Raw genomic sequence first — 15,456 nt, 5'->3', positions numbered from 1 at the left:
ATGCCTGCCTCCCCCTTCCATGATACCTTTCCCATGGTGGAGGTTGCGAATCCCCATTTTGGTATTGAAGATGACCGAAGCCGTGTTATTTGTGTTTACAGGCCATGGACTGAATCTGAATTTGCAGAGGCATGTAAAGATTTAGGAAACCCGTTGACTAATGTTGATGAATTTATCGCCCGACACAAGCAACTCTGCTCCTCATACCGTTTAAACGGTCAGGAAACAGAAGCCACCTTTAGGAAGTGTCTCACATATAACTGGGCTCGGGTGCGAGGCACCTACACAGGGAGGGATGGTAATACCGTCCTACCCTATGGACATGCAAATTTAAGAGGCCAAGTTGACGGGGTTTATGAGCGTCTTAGAAATACTTTTAAAGCTTCTGTAGATTACAACAAAATTGCCCAATGCATTCAGAAGGCAGGAGAAGATGTTCATGAGTTCAGGGCAAGATTAGAGGAAGTTTTCAAAGAACATAGCGGCCTTGAAGAGAGTGCAGAGAAGGCCAGCCCATATCAGCAACAGTTAAAACATGCTTTGATGAATGGCTTTCATTCACCCATTGCTGATTTCATCAGAAAACAAAATGTTAGTCATAACACTGACGGGTCCATTGAATGCATGAACTGGGCCCGCCATGCACAGGAAGTCATTAAAAATAAAAAAAAGAAGTCACAAAACTCTGAGGCCGCTGCTTTCTTAGCGGATGAAATCTTTTTCCATTGACAGTTCAGACGGGGAAGAAATAGAGGCGGAGGTGAGAGAAGTAGAAGAAATTGGGGCCCTAAAGAGAGACGGGACAAGAGATTTGATAAATGTTATGAATGTAGAGAAATGGGCCATCACGCAAGGGAGTGTCCTGATCGCATGCCTGAAGAGTATAAACGCCCTGATCCAAGAAACCCTTATTATAATAAATGACTAGCACCTGTTGACACTGCTAACACGCATACATGTACAAATGATCCCTTACTTTGTCAGAATTTACAACAGCCTGTGTTTCAAACTCTAGATTTGACTGAAGTATTGTTAAATCTGTCAGGGAAAGAAGTAAAACCAGTTCGCACGTTAACTGTGCAAGGCAAAACTGTTCAATTTCTGTGTGATTCAGGTGCAGATAAAACCGTTTTAAAAGATCATGTGTCAGGAGTTGATCCTTCAAATGGCACAATTTGTGTGAAGTCTGCAAATGGTCAGTTAAATCAGCATAGAATCTCTAAACCAGTGTGGATTAGAGATCCTATCACAGGAGAGGCAGCTCAGGGTTCAGTTGTAATGTGCCCAACTTGTCCGGTGAACCTCTTGGGAAGAGATATGATGATGAAACTTGGAATTTCAATACTTCTGGGATGATAGCTGCAGGAAAAGGTGAAACTGCTGAGACAATGGTTCATCAGGACAGTGGGGATTTGCATTATTACTGGACACTTGACCTGTCGGCCTCCAGACCTGATCAAATAAACTGTAAACTGTTAGCTGCAGCTGAGGAAATGTTGACAACTAGCCATGACATACAGCCACCAGAAGACTTGCATGTCACACTGAGATTTAAGACCATGCCTGGGCCTGATGAGGCCTACACAGATAAAGTGCTGAAATTAGGGCCACAGAGAATCACCATAAAAGCAATATATACTGATGGTGAAACCATGGCTGGATGTAGTGTGATCCTTTCTGAAGCTGCACAACAACTTTTTACAGGGCAAACACCACATGTGTGCAGTGAGCATGTAGAAACACAGTGTAAACCTAGAAGTGATTTAACGGACATACCACCCACGAAGTGCAGGGCTGGTTGAAAGGACTAATGGCACAGTAAAGCTGAGACTCAGGAAAACAATGGAGGAAACAGGCAGAACATGGGTAGACTGCATTGAGCTAGTGAAAATGTATATGAGAATCACGCCAACTGGTAATGGCCTAACGCCTTTTGAAATAATATATGGCAGGCCATTTAGAGTTCCAGTGTTCTGTAATGATAATGATAAAGCAGAAGAAGAAAACACCCTAGCAGACTGGATGATTAAAATGCTTAAAAGCAAAGAAGTCATGAGTGCAAATAATCTGCCAGATGATTCTGTTTCTGTACAGGAAGAACGTCTGAAGCCAGGGGACTGGGTACTGATAAAGGTCATAAAGAGGAAGTGCTGGTCGAAGCCACGGTGGGACGGACCGTACCAGGCTCTGCTGACAACACCAACTGCTGTGAAGATTGCAGAACGACCCACCTGGATACACCAAAGCCATTGCAAAAAGGTGACACACATCCAGGCCAGCTCGGAGTAAGTGGCAGGAAGACCGGGTACAAAGGGGGGGGGGAAAGCCTCCAGGGCCCCTCGTCTCAATCCGGCGAAGAAACCAACTGAGCCACAGGTACTCATCAGAATGGCTGGTAAAGTGTTGTCTACCCTGCTGGGTGTAATGGCTTTGATGTCATCATGGTCAGCTGTGGAGACCCTGTATGTCCAAGGAAACCACACCCAATACCCTCATGGCTATTCTACAAACTTTTGGTGGCAGTTTATGAATACAACTGCTCACTTGAACAATAGGACGGACTGCTATGTGTGTGCTCATATGCCGTTATCCGCATATACATCTGGACTGTGGCCGTACAGCATACCAGAGGACAGGAGTTGGTGTCTGTTGGGCTTAGCAACTCATCCTGGTAACAGAGTCCTCTGGTCCAAGGCCAATTACAGTACACCTTTGAACATCACCTGGAGTAAGTCGCCACTTCTGAACGTGAATTGTTCTGAGCAAACTGACTTATTGGCCTGGCCTCAAGTGTCAGACCCACTGCCAGACATAATATTGCTGAACAAGCTGAACGCAGCTCAACTGCCGTTGTGTGTGATGAACAATGGATCACTGTCAGTGGGGCAGCTGCCACTTCATTTATGTGGGTACATATACACCTACTGCCCTCCAGAGAATGAGAGCAGGTGCATGAAATGCTTGACCAGTGCGAAGTGCGCTGAGAACTTGACATCAAGGAGGACTGAATGCAAGTTCAACCTGGCTTACAGAATACCAGTAAAAGCAAAGAGTCAGAAGTGGACAGGATGTGCAAGGACGGTGCCGAGCAGTAAAGGAACAAGAGTTTTGGCTGATTGGTATTTCCTGTGTGGACATAAAGCCTATCTATCACTCCCTGAAGGATGGGGAGGATTGTGTGCCGTGGTGAAGTTATCGGATCATGTCTTCTTCATGGACAGAGTTGAACATCACCCTGGCAACCGATGGAAGCGTGAGGTGAATATAGCTTCACCTAACTCTTTTGGAGTGACAGTAGACACTGGAGTGCCACGAGAATTTCGCATTTGGAGTGGAGGAGCTAAATTCTTCCAAAGTCTGATCCCAAACATCGGAGTTGCAGAGGTGCGGGATCATGTGGAGATCAACCGATATGCCTTACTGCGACACATTAATCTCACTAAGACTCTGGGAACAGCCTTAGCGGAGGAGCAACAGGCCATCAGAACGATGGTACTGCAGAACAGGCTGACCCTGGACTTGATAACAGCATCACAAGGAGGAGTGTGTAAGCTGATTGGAGAGACGTGTTGTACGTTTATTCCGGATGGATATACGACTGGAGGAGACATCTATGAGGCACTGCAGAACTTAACTGCTCTGCAGAAATATGTGGAGGACCACACATCAGGAGGAGACGCGTCACAAGGCTGGATAGCCTGGTTGACATCTGGACCATGGTGGAATATGTTTCTAAAGTTTTTGACTCCCATTCTTACATTATTGGCCTTGCTTTGCTTGTTTACAGGTTGCATCTTGCCATGTGTAAGATCGATGGTGAATAAAATGATTGCTAACACCTTTACCAATTTCATACTGTTGCAGCAGAGTGACATGGATGCTAAGGCTAATATGTGTGTATGAAATGAAGCCTGCACTGAAAATGTTGACAAGTGGTGTAGAGCTGAAGATATATATATACGCCGTATAGCCTTTAAAAAATGACAATACATTGTGGTGATGATGGGTTTAGATTTTATTATTGTCATTTGTATTAGGAAATATTTAACCATAGATGCTTAGTGGTAGGCTGTGTGATCTTTAACAGACTACAAAGGCTTGGTGTGTATTCCACACTAGAATGCACACCCACAGCCTAGGAGCATAAGAGAGATCCTATCTTCTCTTTATTGATATATGGTATAGCAAACACACGTATATCTCTTTAAGTATAAGAGCCTTTTGTTCAGATGGACCCGCTAGACTCCTGGCACCAGCTTTGGGGAGTCTTCACAGGGTCACATCTTGACCTCACACAAATCTCACACACACACACACACACACAGTATTCTTTGTTCACATGTATACCTATGTAAGATGTTATATGTTAATGACCCTATGCATATTCATGTAACCACAATAAAAGGAGTGCTATGGGGAACCTGGCTGAGAGTCTGATGGTGGTCAAGTGGTGGAACGACGCTTGGCTCCAGCCAGGTCTCCCTCATGCATGAGTAAACCAGAAAACTTTGGTGCCTTGTGTCTTGCTTTTTGCTGCGTAGCAGATTGTCCTTAACGTTCCAGCGGATGGGTTCAAGCTACGAACCTATCAATCGCACATCTTCTCAAACGTATACTTTCCCACAGGGAAAACCTTCAAAATATCCCCTCTGGATTGTGACAAATTAATGTTCAGATTTTTACCCTTACTATTTCATAAATGGTTGAGAGAAAATAAGAATTTTTTTTCACAAATGAAATTTTAATTGCAGCAATTTTTTTAAAGCAATGTAGCAGACAAAAGCAAAAGAAGAATGAAATGATAGTAAAAATCAAATAATAATCAAATCACATCAATTACAATTGTCTAACTAATCTACTCTGAGCTAATGCTGACTCTGTTCTTATCTTTAAGAGGTGAGAGGTTGGAGAGGAGACGGGCACATCAGCCCTGAAGATCTGTTATCTCAGTGTTCTAATGAAAATAATCCATTAGGAAAGCAATAGATTTCTTCTGAAATAATCCATCACAGCCACTTTCATAAGCAGAGAAAAATCTAATTCAATTAAAGTGTCTGTCAAGATGACGTCCAGCCTGCATTAAAACTGCACATAGTTGAAAGTGAGCGTCCAAATTTAAATCGGGTAAGGTCTGATACTCTTATGGTTACATTTTTGTGGTTATCAAACAGTCTGAGCAAAAACAGGAAATAAACAGTACAACGTTTTGTTCAGGGAAGGTTTTTTTTTTTTCTTGCTTCGCATCTCCTCACTTTCATGTTTACCATTTTTTTAAGTCAGCAGAGGTTACTGTCACAATCAAACAGAAATATGGATCCTAATAAACTGCTTGCACAAAAAGCCAGAACAGTGTCTATAGTGCTGAGACAGATGAATTCAAGAAACTACAGCCTACAAAAACTTCAAGATGAACAACAAAATTAGTGCATGGACCTCTAATTAAAAGATTTTCTTAAAAACTACAACCATAGCTGAACAAACAAGTTATTGGTGGCACTTCTGCAATCAATATACTCTGAAATAAAAGATGTAAAGGATGAGACAGCTCAGCACAGCATGTTATTAACTTCACACATGAAGTGGTTCAGTCCAGTCAGACTTCAGTTTTGCAGCCACCGTCCACATCCTGCTTCTTTGACTGGTCGTCACGGTAACTCTGGACTTTCCTCCAACGAATCCTGAAGTCTGTCAGTCCTTCTGACAGCATGAGGCCTGACAGCTGGACAAAATGTGCAGATGATGAAAAACATGAAGCATAGTTTGAACTTGTGTCAAGTTTGTGTTGGTGACTGAACTGCTGACCTGCTGTGAAACCTGCTGCTGGATCTCTGTGCTGTGCATGTCTGCCTCTGACTGAAGCTTCATTTTCACCACTGTTTGCTTTGTCACTGCTAAAAATGAACCACATATAAAAACACAAAGATCAGTATTTTACACGATGACAGGATCTTACAGTGTTTGCATTCTGGACCTCACCTGTGAAACAGAAAACATAGGCTGTGTCGAACCAGGCGGAATCAGACCATGTCCCTTCCTTAAAATTTATTGTTGCAAAGTACTGAATTGAATTGTAGTTATTAGGCTCAGAAGGCTTCCAGTTAGTGAATGTGGAGGTTGTGTTGTCAGACCAGAAGGCCCAGGGATCCCTGTAGAGGCCAATCCACACATACTGAACCCCTGATCCTTTCAAAGTGAGCGTGATGTTGGATTTCTCCTCTTTGCTTCTTATACTGGTCAGGTCTGTGTGGTATGTCCTGCAGTACGACTGAGCCGCTGACCAGGTTTGGTTCTCCATCACTAAGATGTAACTTGTATTTTTGGCTGTGAACAAATAAAAAGGATGAATTTTCAAACACACATTATGAATCTCATAAAATTGTAGGACAACTAGGGCAAGAAATCTTTTTTCCTACCATTGTAACACAGGAAAGGGTAAGAAGCTCCACAGGGTCTATCATTCATCTGTGTTTGTCCCTGAAGAGCCACACAGTATTCCTTTGCATTTACACAGTCTGGTTGGCCGTTAGCCCAGATCAAAAATTCATTTTTACTGCCAACATAAAAAAGTTTTTCCTCCATGGACCACTTCCAGCTGTAACGATCATCATACAGCCCTATCCAAGCCCCAATACTGATCCTTGGTGACATTGAGAAAAGCAGTTGGTTGATGTTGCTGTTGTAGATGGTGACCAAGTCAGTGAAGTGTTCTCTGCAGTAACTCTGAGCTTCATGCTGGGTCATCAGCATTTTCACAAAGTGGTATTCTCTGGAGTGGGGAGGAAGAGTGGAAAGTCCTCCTGAGAAAAATATAAATATAAAAATATAAAGGGCCGTTGTCAATATGCGTACTTGTGCGTACTTGCGTTCTCGTGTACTCGTGATACGTCATCAGTCGGAGACAAAGTACTGTTCCAATTCGAAGCAGGCATCAAGCCGAGAACGCGAAAAAGTCCCGGATGTGTTCTTGTTCCGTCTGTTTTATCAAGCATGCATCGGTGGTGGTAAATATCCCAGAATGCATTTCGTCCAAAACTCAAACGCGGCAATGGCGGACGAGCGGGGCTAAAAACTTTTAAATATTACTCTTTCTGGGTCACAAAATAAACTTTTAAGTTATTTTCAAGCGAGAATGCAGCTGTGTAAACTTCAAATATCTGCTCGATTTATCAAGATATCATATATTTCCAAACGTGCTCCGACGTTTTCGGAGACGTCTGTGACCCGCCAGCTCCATAGCAGACAGCGAGGTCGAGGGTTATTAGAGCCGGCGAGAACAGCGAACTCCCGGCACGTCGTTTTCAACCCCCCCGCAGTCTTTTCGCTACTCAGGATAAACAAACCCCAAACCCCAGTAGCTATCTATTGTATTGAGTGTCCACTAAAATAAAAATAAAAGCGTTCTAACATCTCACCTGCTTGTTTTTATTAAGGTATGCACACGTATGTACATGTACACTATTTTTATTAAGATAGATTTCACTACTGAGGTAAAACATGATATATAAGTCACTTAGATCACTTCTAAATGTTAATGTTTCGTTTATTTCAGTGTTTTATTTGTTCCTGAGTAAACCGGTTTGGCTGTGATTAAAGTTAAGCTTCATAACATATTACTCACAGTTAAATTAAGAGGGGACGGCAGTAAAAACTCCGGACCTGTGACATCATCAAGTACGCTGGTGTTCTCGGCGAGTATTTATTTGCGTACTTGAGAATTGAGAAAGGGCCAAAGTTTTTATTGGTGAAACTGGACTGTTAGACGAATCGCTAAAAAGGTTTTAAAAATTAAGCCAATTTAAACATTGGAGCACTTTTGCAAATATGTGATATTTGAGGTTTGAGGCTAACCAAACATCACTAACAATAAAGTAGAATGAGTAGAAATAGAATTTCCGGGTCAAAGGAGCTTGCAAAGAAAAGCGTCTGGACTTCTTTAAGTTGCTTGAAGATGTTTCACCTCTCATCCGAGAAGCTTCTTCAGTTCTAAGGTCAAATGGTGGAGAGTCCCAGATATAAACCTAGTGGGAGTTTTGAGATCCCTTCCCAGACGCCTTAACGCCCACTCACATCCTGGGCCATCTGACCTCAGGAATTCGCATGATAAGGTGGGGCCAGGTTTCACAATGAACTCACCCGAAACTCTGGCTGATTGGGACCCACACCCAGTTACACACCTTGGCTCAGGCGATTAGAGGATCATCAGGGGGTCCTTTTGTCCCTCTGTGGGGGCTCCCACTAGGTTTATATCTGGGACTCTCCACCATTTGACCTTAGAACTGAAGAAGCTTCTCGGACGGATGAGAGGTGAAACGTCTTCAAGTAACTTAAAGAAGTCCAGACGCTTTTCTTTGCAAGCTCCTTTGACTACGATGACCTGGATGACTGAGAACGTTCACAGACAGAATTTCCGGGTGTTTTACTTTTACTCCTTACATATTTACAGATACAGATTTCTGTTTGTTTTCTTTTTTTTCACATTTGTGTTATTTGTGTTTGTGTCATTTGTGTTTTAACACATTTTGGAAAGTCTGTATTTCACATCACTGTGTGTTGTCAAACACAAACGTATTTAATCTAAATGAATGGAACAAAAACAGAAAAGAATGTCCAGCTAGAGATTCCACCACCTGGACTTTTAACCATGCAAAGAGATGAAAGAGGCAAAAACATACAGTTTTTTTGTTTAAACATATGTTGTATATGTTTAAGACAACAGAAAATAGAACTATAGTTTTTATGCTATTTATTTTTCTCTTCTCTGTTGTTAAACTGCAACAACTACATGTAATGCAACAATGTACAACTAGTTTTCAACCCTCTGAAGCCAGGCCAAGTGATGGTTCGTGTTGGTTCCTTCAGGTGGCACTGTCACTTGGTGTTATCTCTCGCTGTGGTAGAGTATCACTTGCTGTTCCCGTTACAACCCACAAGGTCCAAATTCGTAGGCTGCATCCTCCTGAGGACCCGGTCTTTGTGGTCTACGTGGGCTGGGTCCTCAGAAGGTCGGGTAAGCCGGAAGTAAACAGCTGTGAAACTGGACGGTCTAGCTTTCACCGCCGTCTCGGTGGAGTTTAATAAACTCAGCCATCTGCTTGTAGCTATATCAAATATAAAAGGACACTGGTGTAAATTCTCAACCATCTCACACTTCTATTTTAAATCAGTTTTCTGTTTGACATTTATTCAGCGGTGTAAAAACCAAGGAGGAACCCACCCAAGGGATTGATAAAATGTTATGGTCCTGGGTCGGTGACCCAGTGTTTTTGGTTTTTGTACTTTTACTTTTGATTTCATCATGGTTTGTGACTGTTTGTGTTTTGGGTTTCTGTCCTAGTGATTCTAGCTCCCTAGTTTCGTGGTACTTTCCTGAGACCTGATTCTTAGGGGGTTTTTTGGGGTTTTTTTTTGTTTGTTTGTTTTTTATTTTATTTTTTAATAAACAACCTATAAGAACACAAATAAACCAAAATAAACAAATAATCAAAAATAAACAAACGGGTGTACCATCTAGTGTGTATATACACACACACACACACACATAGATGCACTCACACACACACCCATATACTTAGACATACATACACATACCTACATACATATATATTCGCCTATACCCTCATACATACTGACATATACATATATACACATAACAATTCAGAAATGTGGCATACATAATTACAGAGATTCAAACAAAATCAGGTCTCCTTGACAAAATGTAATGTTTCCATTTAACCCAAATATCACTAAATATGTCATATTGGAGTCTATTAATGAAGGTAATTCTTTCCATTTTAAACATCCCATAAACAATCTCATACCAGTCATTTAGTGATGGAATTTTCACACTAAGCCATTTCTTGGTAATAGTCTTACGGGCAGCCAGACTCAGAATACCATACAACAGCTTGGACGTTTTATCTACATTCACTGAGTATAAATATCCAAACAAAAGTTCATCCCAATTAAAGGGAAGTTGCATACTAAAAATGATCTGTAACTCAGAATGAATTGATACCCAAAAAGTGTTGATCAATGGGCAGGACCAAAACTACGGTGGCCCCTAGAGACAAAGCACGTACAAACTCCAAAACACTTACAAAATCCAAAACACGTGCAAAATCCAAAACACATGCAAGCTCCAAAACACTTACAAAATAAAAAACACATGCAAAAGACAAAACACGTACAAAATACAAAAAACATGCAAAATCCAAAACACGTACAAAATACAAAACACGTGCAAACTCCAAAGCACTTACAAAATAAAAAACACATGCAAAAGACAAAACACGTACAAAATACAAAACACATGCAAACTCCAAAGCACTTACAAAATCCAAAACACGTGCAAACTCCAAAACACGTACAAAATCCAAAACACATGCAAACTCCAAAACACGTACAAAATACAAAACACATGCAAAATACAAAACACGTACAAAATACAAAACACGTACAATATACAAAACACGTGCAAAATACAAAACACGTGCAAACTCCAAAACACGTACAAAATACAAAACACGTGCAAAATACAAAACACGTACAAAATACAAAACGCGTGCAAAATCCAAAACACGTACAAAATACAAAACACGTGCAAACTCCAAAACACATGCAAAATACAAAACACATGCAAAATACGAAACACGTGCAAAATACAAAACACGTGCAAAATACAAAACACATGCAAAATACAAAACACGTACAAAATACAAAACACGTGCAAAATACAAAACACGTGCAAAATCCAAAACACGTGCAAACCCCAAAACACGCGCAAACTCCAAAACACATGCAAAATCCAAAACACAACGGAAGTGCTCCAGGACGCTAGGGGCAGTGTTGAGCTTTTGTTACCTAGTAACTACACAAGCCAGGAAGTACCAATGACCGGATTTGGGGTCTGCAGCCTTAAAGGCCGCATTTTAAGGCCGATTATGTCACAGCGACACGACAAAGACTGTCCCAATTCAAAGGCTGCTCGAAATGCGGCCCTCAAATGCGTCCTTAATTTCCCTGAATTTTAAGGATGGGTCTGTGTAGCCTTCATGGCCCAACATATCCCAGACTTCATAGCGCGGCGGTGGTTTGGATAATTTTGCCGAAAAAAAAACGGCGGAAGCGGAGCGGACGAAGAGTAAACTTCCAGAAGTAAGTACTGAATATTATGTCACTTATTTATGCGCAAATGTTTTTATAATGAAGAACATTAAAACATTACTGTTGGCAACATGTCGGGAAAGTTATGTGACATTAGCGACGTTTGTACTAACTTGGTTTTAAAGCCTTCACTTCAAAATATTCGCCGTTCAATAGCTGACTTTAATCTTACAGAGAATGTGATGATTTTATGCGTAATTAAAGTCAGTCATGTCAGTCAGCTGACGGTTCACTCCTTAAGCTGAAAGAAAGATGCTTTAATCACAGGAGTCACACATGTGTCCACTGTACCATCTGGGAACTCTTCTTGTTTAGCACTCGTAATGACACAAACACTAAATCCTCCTTCTCTGGTGCTGTTTTGTAGCAGTGTGTACACCTGAGACTGTCACCTGTCTGTCTGTCCTGCACTCTCTCTCTGTTTCTTTCTCTCTGATTGTGGAATAAAAGTATGAACATGTATTTATAAGTCACACTTGTGTTTGAATCCTGCAGCTTATCACACATTTGATTTCTATGTGTGACACCTGCAAGTGTCCAGAGTGAGAACAGACTGAGGGACCCACTGCATTACATCATCTGTGAGGCTTTGCACCCCTGATGATCCACCAGGACAATCTCAGCAGTATGTGAGGAAGAGGAGGAGGAAGAGCCAGCAGCAGCTGACAGATGGAGAGAATAGACAGACTGTTCCCTGTTTGTGAAGGACTGCTAGAAAAGTTTAAAATAACTAATTGTCTGTCCTGAATCAGTCTTATTAGGTAATGTTCAAATAATGTTATCATTCCAGTGTTTTCAGTGTGGGAGAAAGTACTCAGGGCCTTCAAGTTACGCACTATGAAAGGCAGCAACAAGTTTAATGTTCAGAAACCTAAAGTCTGTATCAGCAGCAGAATGGAGCTAAAAATAAATGTTTGTTTCAGTTCTATGAAGCTTTGAGTATTTTGGATCAGTAGCACTGCTGTGTTTGTTGCATCATATTGCTGTAATTGTTTATATGCTTTATATATTCTGAGGTAAGTTGATCTATAGTGTTACATCATATTCTATAAGGATGTTATGTGTTTGTATACTTTCTGCCCAGTTTGACCCATTTAGCAGACGTCATCCTGTTTAAAGCTCTGATATCTATTCTGTATGACTTAAAGCAGTTATGACATGGTCTGACTTTCTCACCCAATAAAGGAATATTTAATACATCAGTCTACTCTTCATTTTATCAGAAACATATATATACTATTATATATTGTACATATATTTATTAGTTTCAGATGTAGCCATTCTTGTATTTTGCTTGTTTACATTATTGTATTTTGCACAACTCTGTTGCTTGTGAAGCTCGCACACAAGAATTTCACTCACATGTGCTGTACCAATGTACCTGCACATGTGATGTGACAATAAAAGTGATTTGATTTGAAACAGCTCACAGCTTGTACATTTTCTTTTTACACATGTATGTAAGCATTTGAGCCAAATTTAGTAATGCCAACATACTGAAGGAACAACATTTGTCTCTTATATATGATACACCTATATATGCACTGTCAATATACATTTTGAACCAGCTGCAGATGTCAGAGTAACAACTGACTGACCCCCACATAAAGTGCGTTACAGTAGTCCACAGGGGAAGAAATAAAAGCATGGATCACGGTTTCAAAGTGCTGCCTAGAAAGAAACGATTTCACTCTTGCCAGTCGCCTTAAATGATAAAAATGGACTGGTCCAACTTAAAACCAAGGGCAGTAACAACAGGTTTAAAATAAACCTCCAGGGGTTCCAAATGAAAAGAAGAGGACTCACAGGGGCCACTGGGTCCAAACACCAACAAATCTGTTTTCTTTTCATTCAAATTTAAAAAGTTTAGAGCCAACCAAGCTTTAATGTCATCTAGGCATGTCAAGAGAGGTTTTATTCAGATGCCATCCTTCGGCTTCAGTGGCAAATAAATTTGGCAGTCATTCCTATATACTTGTCTTTGAGTGAAGATTTAAGGTGGTAAGACATGTAAATAACTGCAACTTGAATCTGTACTGAAGCTCAGTATTTGACAAAGAGTTCATGTTCACTGCTGTAATACCTAATAATGACTAATATAATAACCATAATATTGTCCATATTATATTTACATTACCAAAGTGATATGACTTTAGTCTCATGAACAACATTAGCTAATTGTTATTTACTAGCTAATCTTAAATGACTGTTCAGTACAGAAATGAAGCCCAAAAATCATGTTTTACTGTCCTGTGGTCTCAGCCTCAGATACTTATCAAATCACACAAAGCTCTTGTAGAAACAAACAAACAAATGAAAAAAAATATGTTCTCCTTCATTTCTGTCAAAAAAAGTTGTATGACACGTTTCCAGCTCTTAGTATCATAGTTGCTAGGCAACCTGGGAAGCGCAACGGAGACTAGAGCCCATGTGTTTGCAACAAACTTGCCGTTTATTTTACAAATCGAGCTCAACACTGCCCCTAGCGTCCTGGAGCACTTCCGTTGTGATTTGGAGTTTGCATGTGTTTTGTATTTTGTACGTGTTTTGGATTTTGCACGTGTTTTGGATTTTGTACGTGTTTTGATTTTGCATGTGTTTTGGATTTTGTACGTGTTTTGTATTTTGTACGTGTTTTGTATTTTGCATGTGTTTTGAATTTTGTACGTGTTTTGGATTTTGCACGTGTTTTGGATTTTGCATGTGTTTTGGATTTTGTATGTGTTTTGGAGTTTGCATGTGTTTTGAATTTTGTACGTGTTTTGGATTTTGTACGTGTTTTGGATTTTGCACGTGTTTTGGATTTTGTACGTGTTTTGGAGTTTGCATGTGTTTTGAATTTTGTACGTGTTTTGGATTTTGCATGTGTTTTGGATTTTGTACGTGTTTTGAATTTTGTACGTGTTTTGAATTTTGTACGTGTTTTGGAGTTTGCACGTGTTTTGGAGTTTGCACGTGTTTTGGATTTTGCATGTGTTTTGGATTTTGCACGTGTTTTGTATTTTGTACGTGTTTTGGATTTTGTACGTGTTTTGTATTTTGTACGTGTTTTGGATTTTGCATGTGTTTTGTATTTTGTACGTGTTTTGAATTTTGTACGTGTTTTGAATTTTGTACGTGTTTTGAATTTTGTACGTGTTTTGGAGTTTGCACGTGTTTTGGAGTTTGCACGTGTTTTGGATTTTGCACGTGTTTTGGATTTTGCACGTGTTTTGTATTTTGTACGTGTTATGGATTTTGTATGTGTTTTGGAGCTTGTACGTGTCTTGGATTTTGTACGTGTTTTGGATTTTGCATGTGTTTTGGAGTTTGCATGTGTTTTGGATTTTGTATGTGTTGAGGAGTTTGTGCGTGCTATTTGGAATTTGTAAGTGTTTTGGAGTTTATACATGCTTTGTCTCTAGGGGCCACCGTACAAAACAAGTGGAAGTGTTTTATTCCTTGGGCCCCACAGTTTCTCCAGCAGCTAGAGTGATTAGAATAATGTTTACTTTGTGCAGGAGTAATAAAAAACCCACAGAGACTCTTCCAACCAAAACATCTCCATATATTAGAACTAGAAATTCTCCACTGAAAAGCACACTGCTGATACCAAATGTCATTTGAAATTACTGTATTTGTTTCCCTTTCCCATTTTTTTTAATGTAGGTAGTATTCTGCTTCTTAACCTCTTGTATACCCTTATACAATCTAGAAATCACCTTGAGGCCGGGATCTGCCTGGTAAGCCTTGACAAATATATTCAAAACAGGTAGAGAGAAAAGATTTGTTCTCTTGGGTATAAAGTTATGTAGGTGATGCCTAATTTGAAGAAACCTAAAAAAATCCGTTTTGCTTAACTGGTATTGATCTTTTACTGATTGGAAGTCCCTAAGAATTCCCTTATCGTAAAACATACAATATGCCATTAAGCCTTGTCCTGCCCATTTTTTATATCTTACATCTAACTTATTGGGTAAAAAATCAAAATCAAAAGTGCACCATCTTAAAATCCTGGCCTCTTCATTCCAATCATTCTTATTAAGAAATTGTAACCAAAGTTTTAAAGGCAAGTTAATCCATTGGTTTCCTTGATTAATTTGTTTTTTAATGAGTGTCACATCCCCTAAGCTTGCCTGAATTGGAAAACCTCTTAAGGCCACTGTTTCTGTTTCTATTTCTTTCCATCTCGCTTGGTAGTCTACATTAGACCAACACACTAATATCCTCAATTGAGCTGAAATATAATAATCTTTCAAACATGGGAACCCCAACCCGCCTTTGTCTTTAGCCAACTGGATAGTTTGGTACTTA

At 40.2% G+C, this 15,456-nt stretch overlaps 1 protein-coding gene across 1 annotated transcript; it reads right to left on the bottom strand.

Annotated features, from left to right (window-relative positions):
* Positions 1-4,836: 4,836 nt before the first annotated feature.
* On the bottom strand, positions 4,837-7,926 carry LOC143416937 (C-type mannose receptor 2-like). The gene is made up of 4 exons (XM_076882607.1): positions 6,414-7,926; positions 5,977-6,321; positions 5,803-5,891; positions 4,837-5,719 (listed from the first exon to the last, which is right to left on the bottom strand). The coding sequence occupies exons 1-4, from the start codon at positions 6,745-6,747 to the stop codon at positions 5,594-5,596; spliced, it is 894 nt and encodes a 297-aa protein (XP_076738722.1). The 5' UTR covers positions 6,748-7,926; the 3' UTR covers positions 4,837-5,593.
* Between the last annotated feature and the right edge of the window lie 7,530 nt (positions 7,927-15,456).

The sequence above is a fragment of the Maylandia zebra genome, linkage group LG3 (assembly GCF_041146795.1).
Source record: "Maylandia zebra isolate NMK-2024a linkage group LG3, Mzebra_GT3a, whole genome shotgun sequence".
Taxonomy (NCBI): domain Eukaryota; kingdom Metazoa; phylum Chordata; class Actinopteri; order Cichliformes; family Cichlidae; genus Maylandia; species Maylandia zebra.
This window is presented reverse-complemented; position numbering and strand designations above follow the sequence as displayed.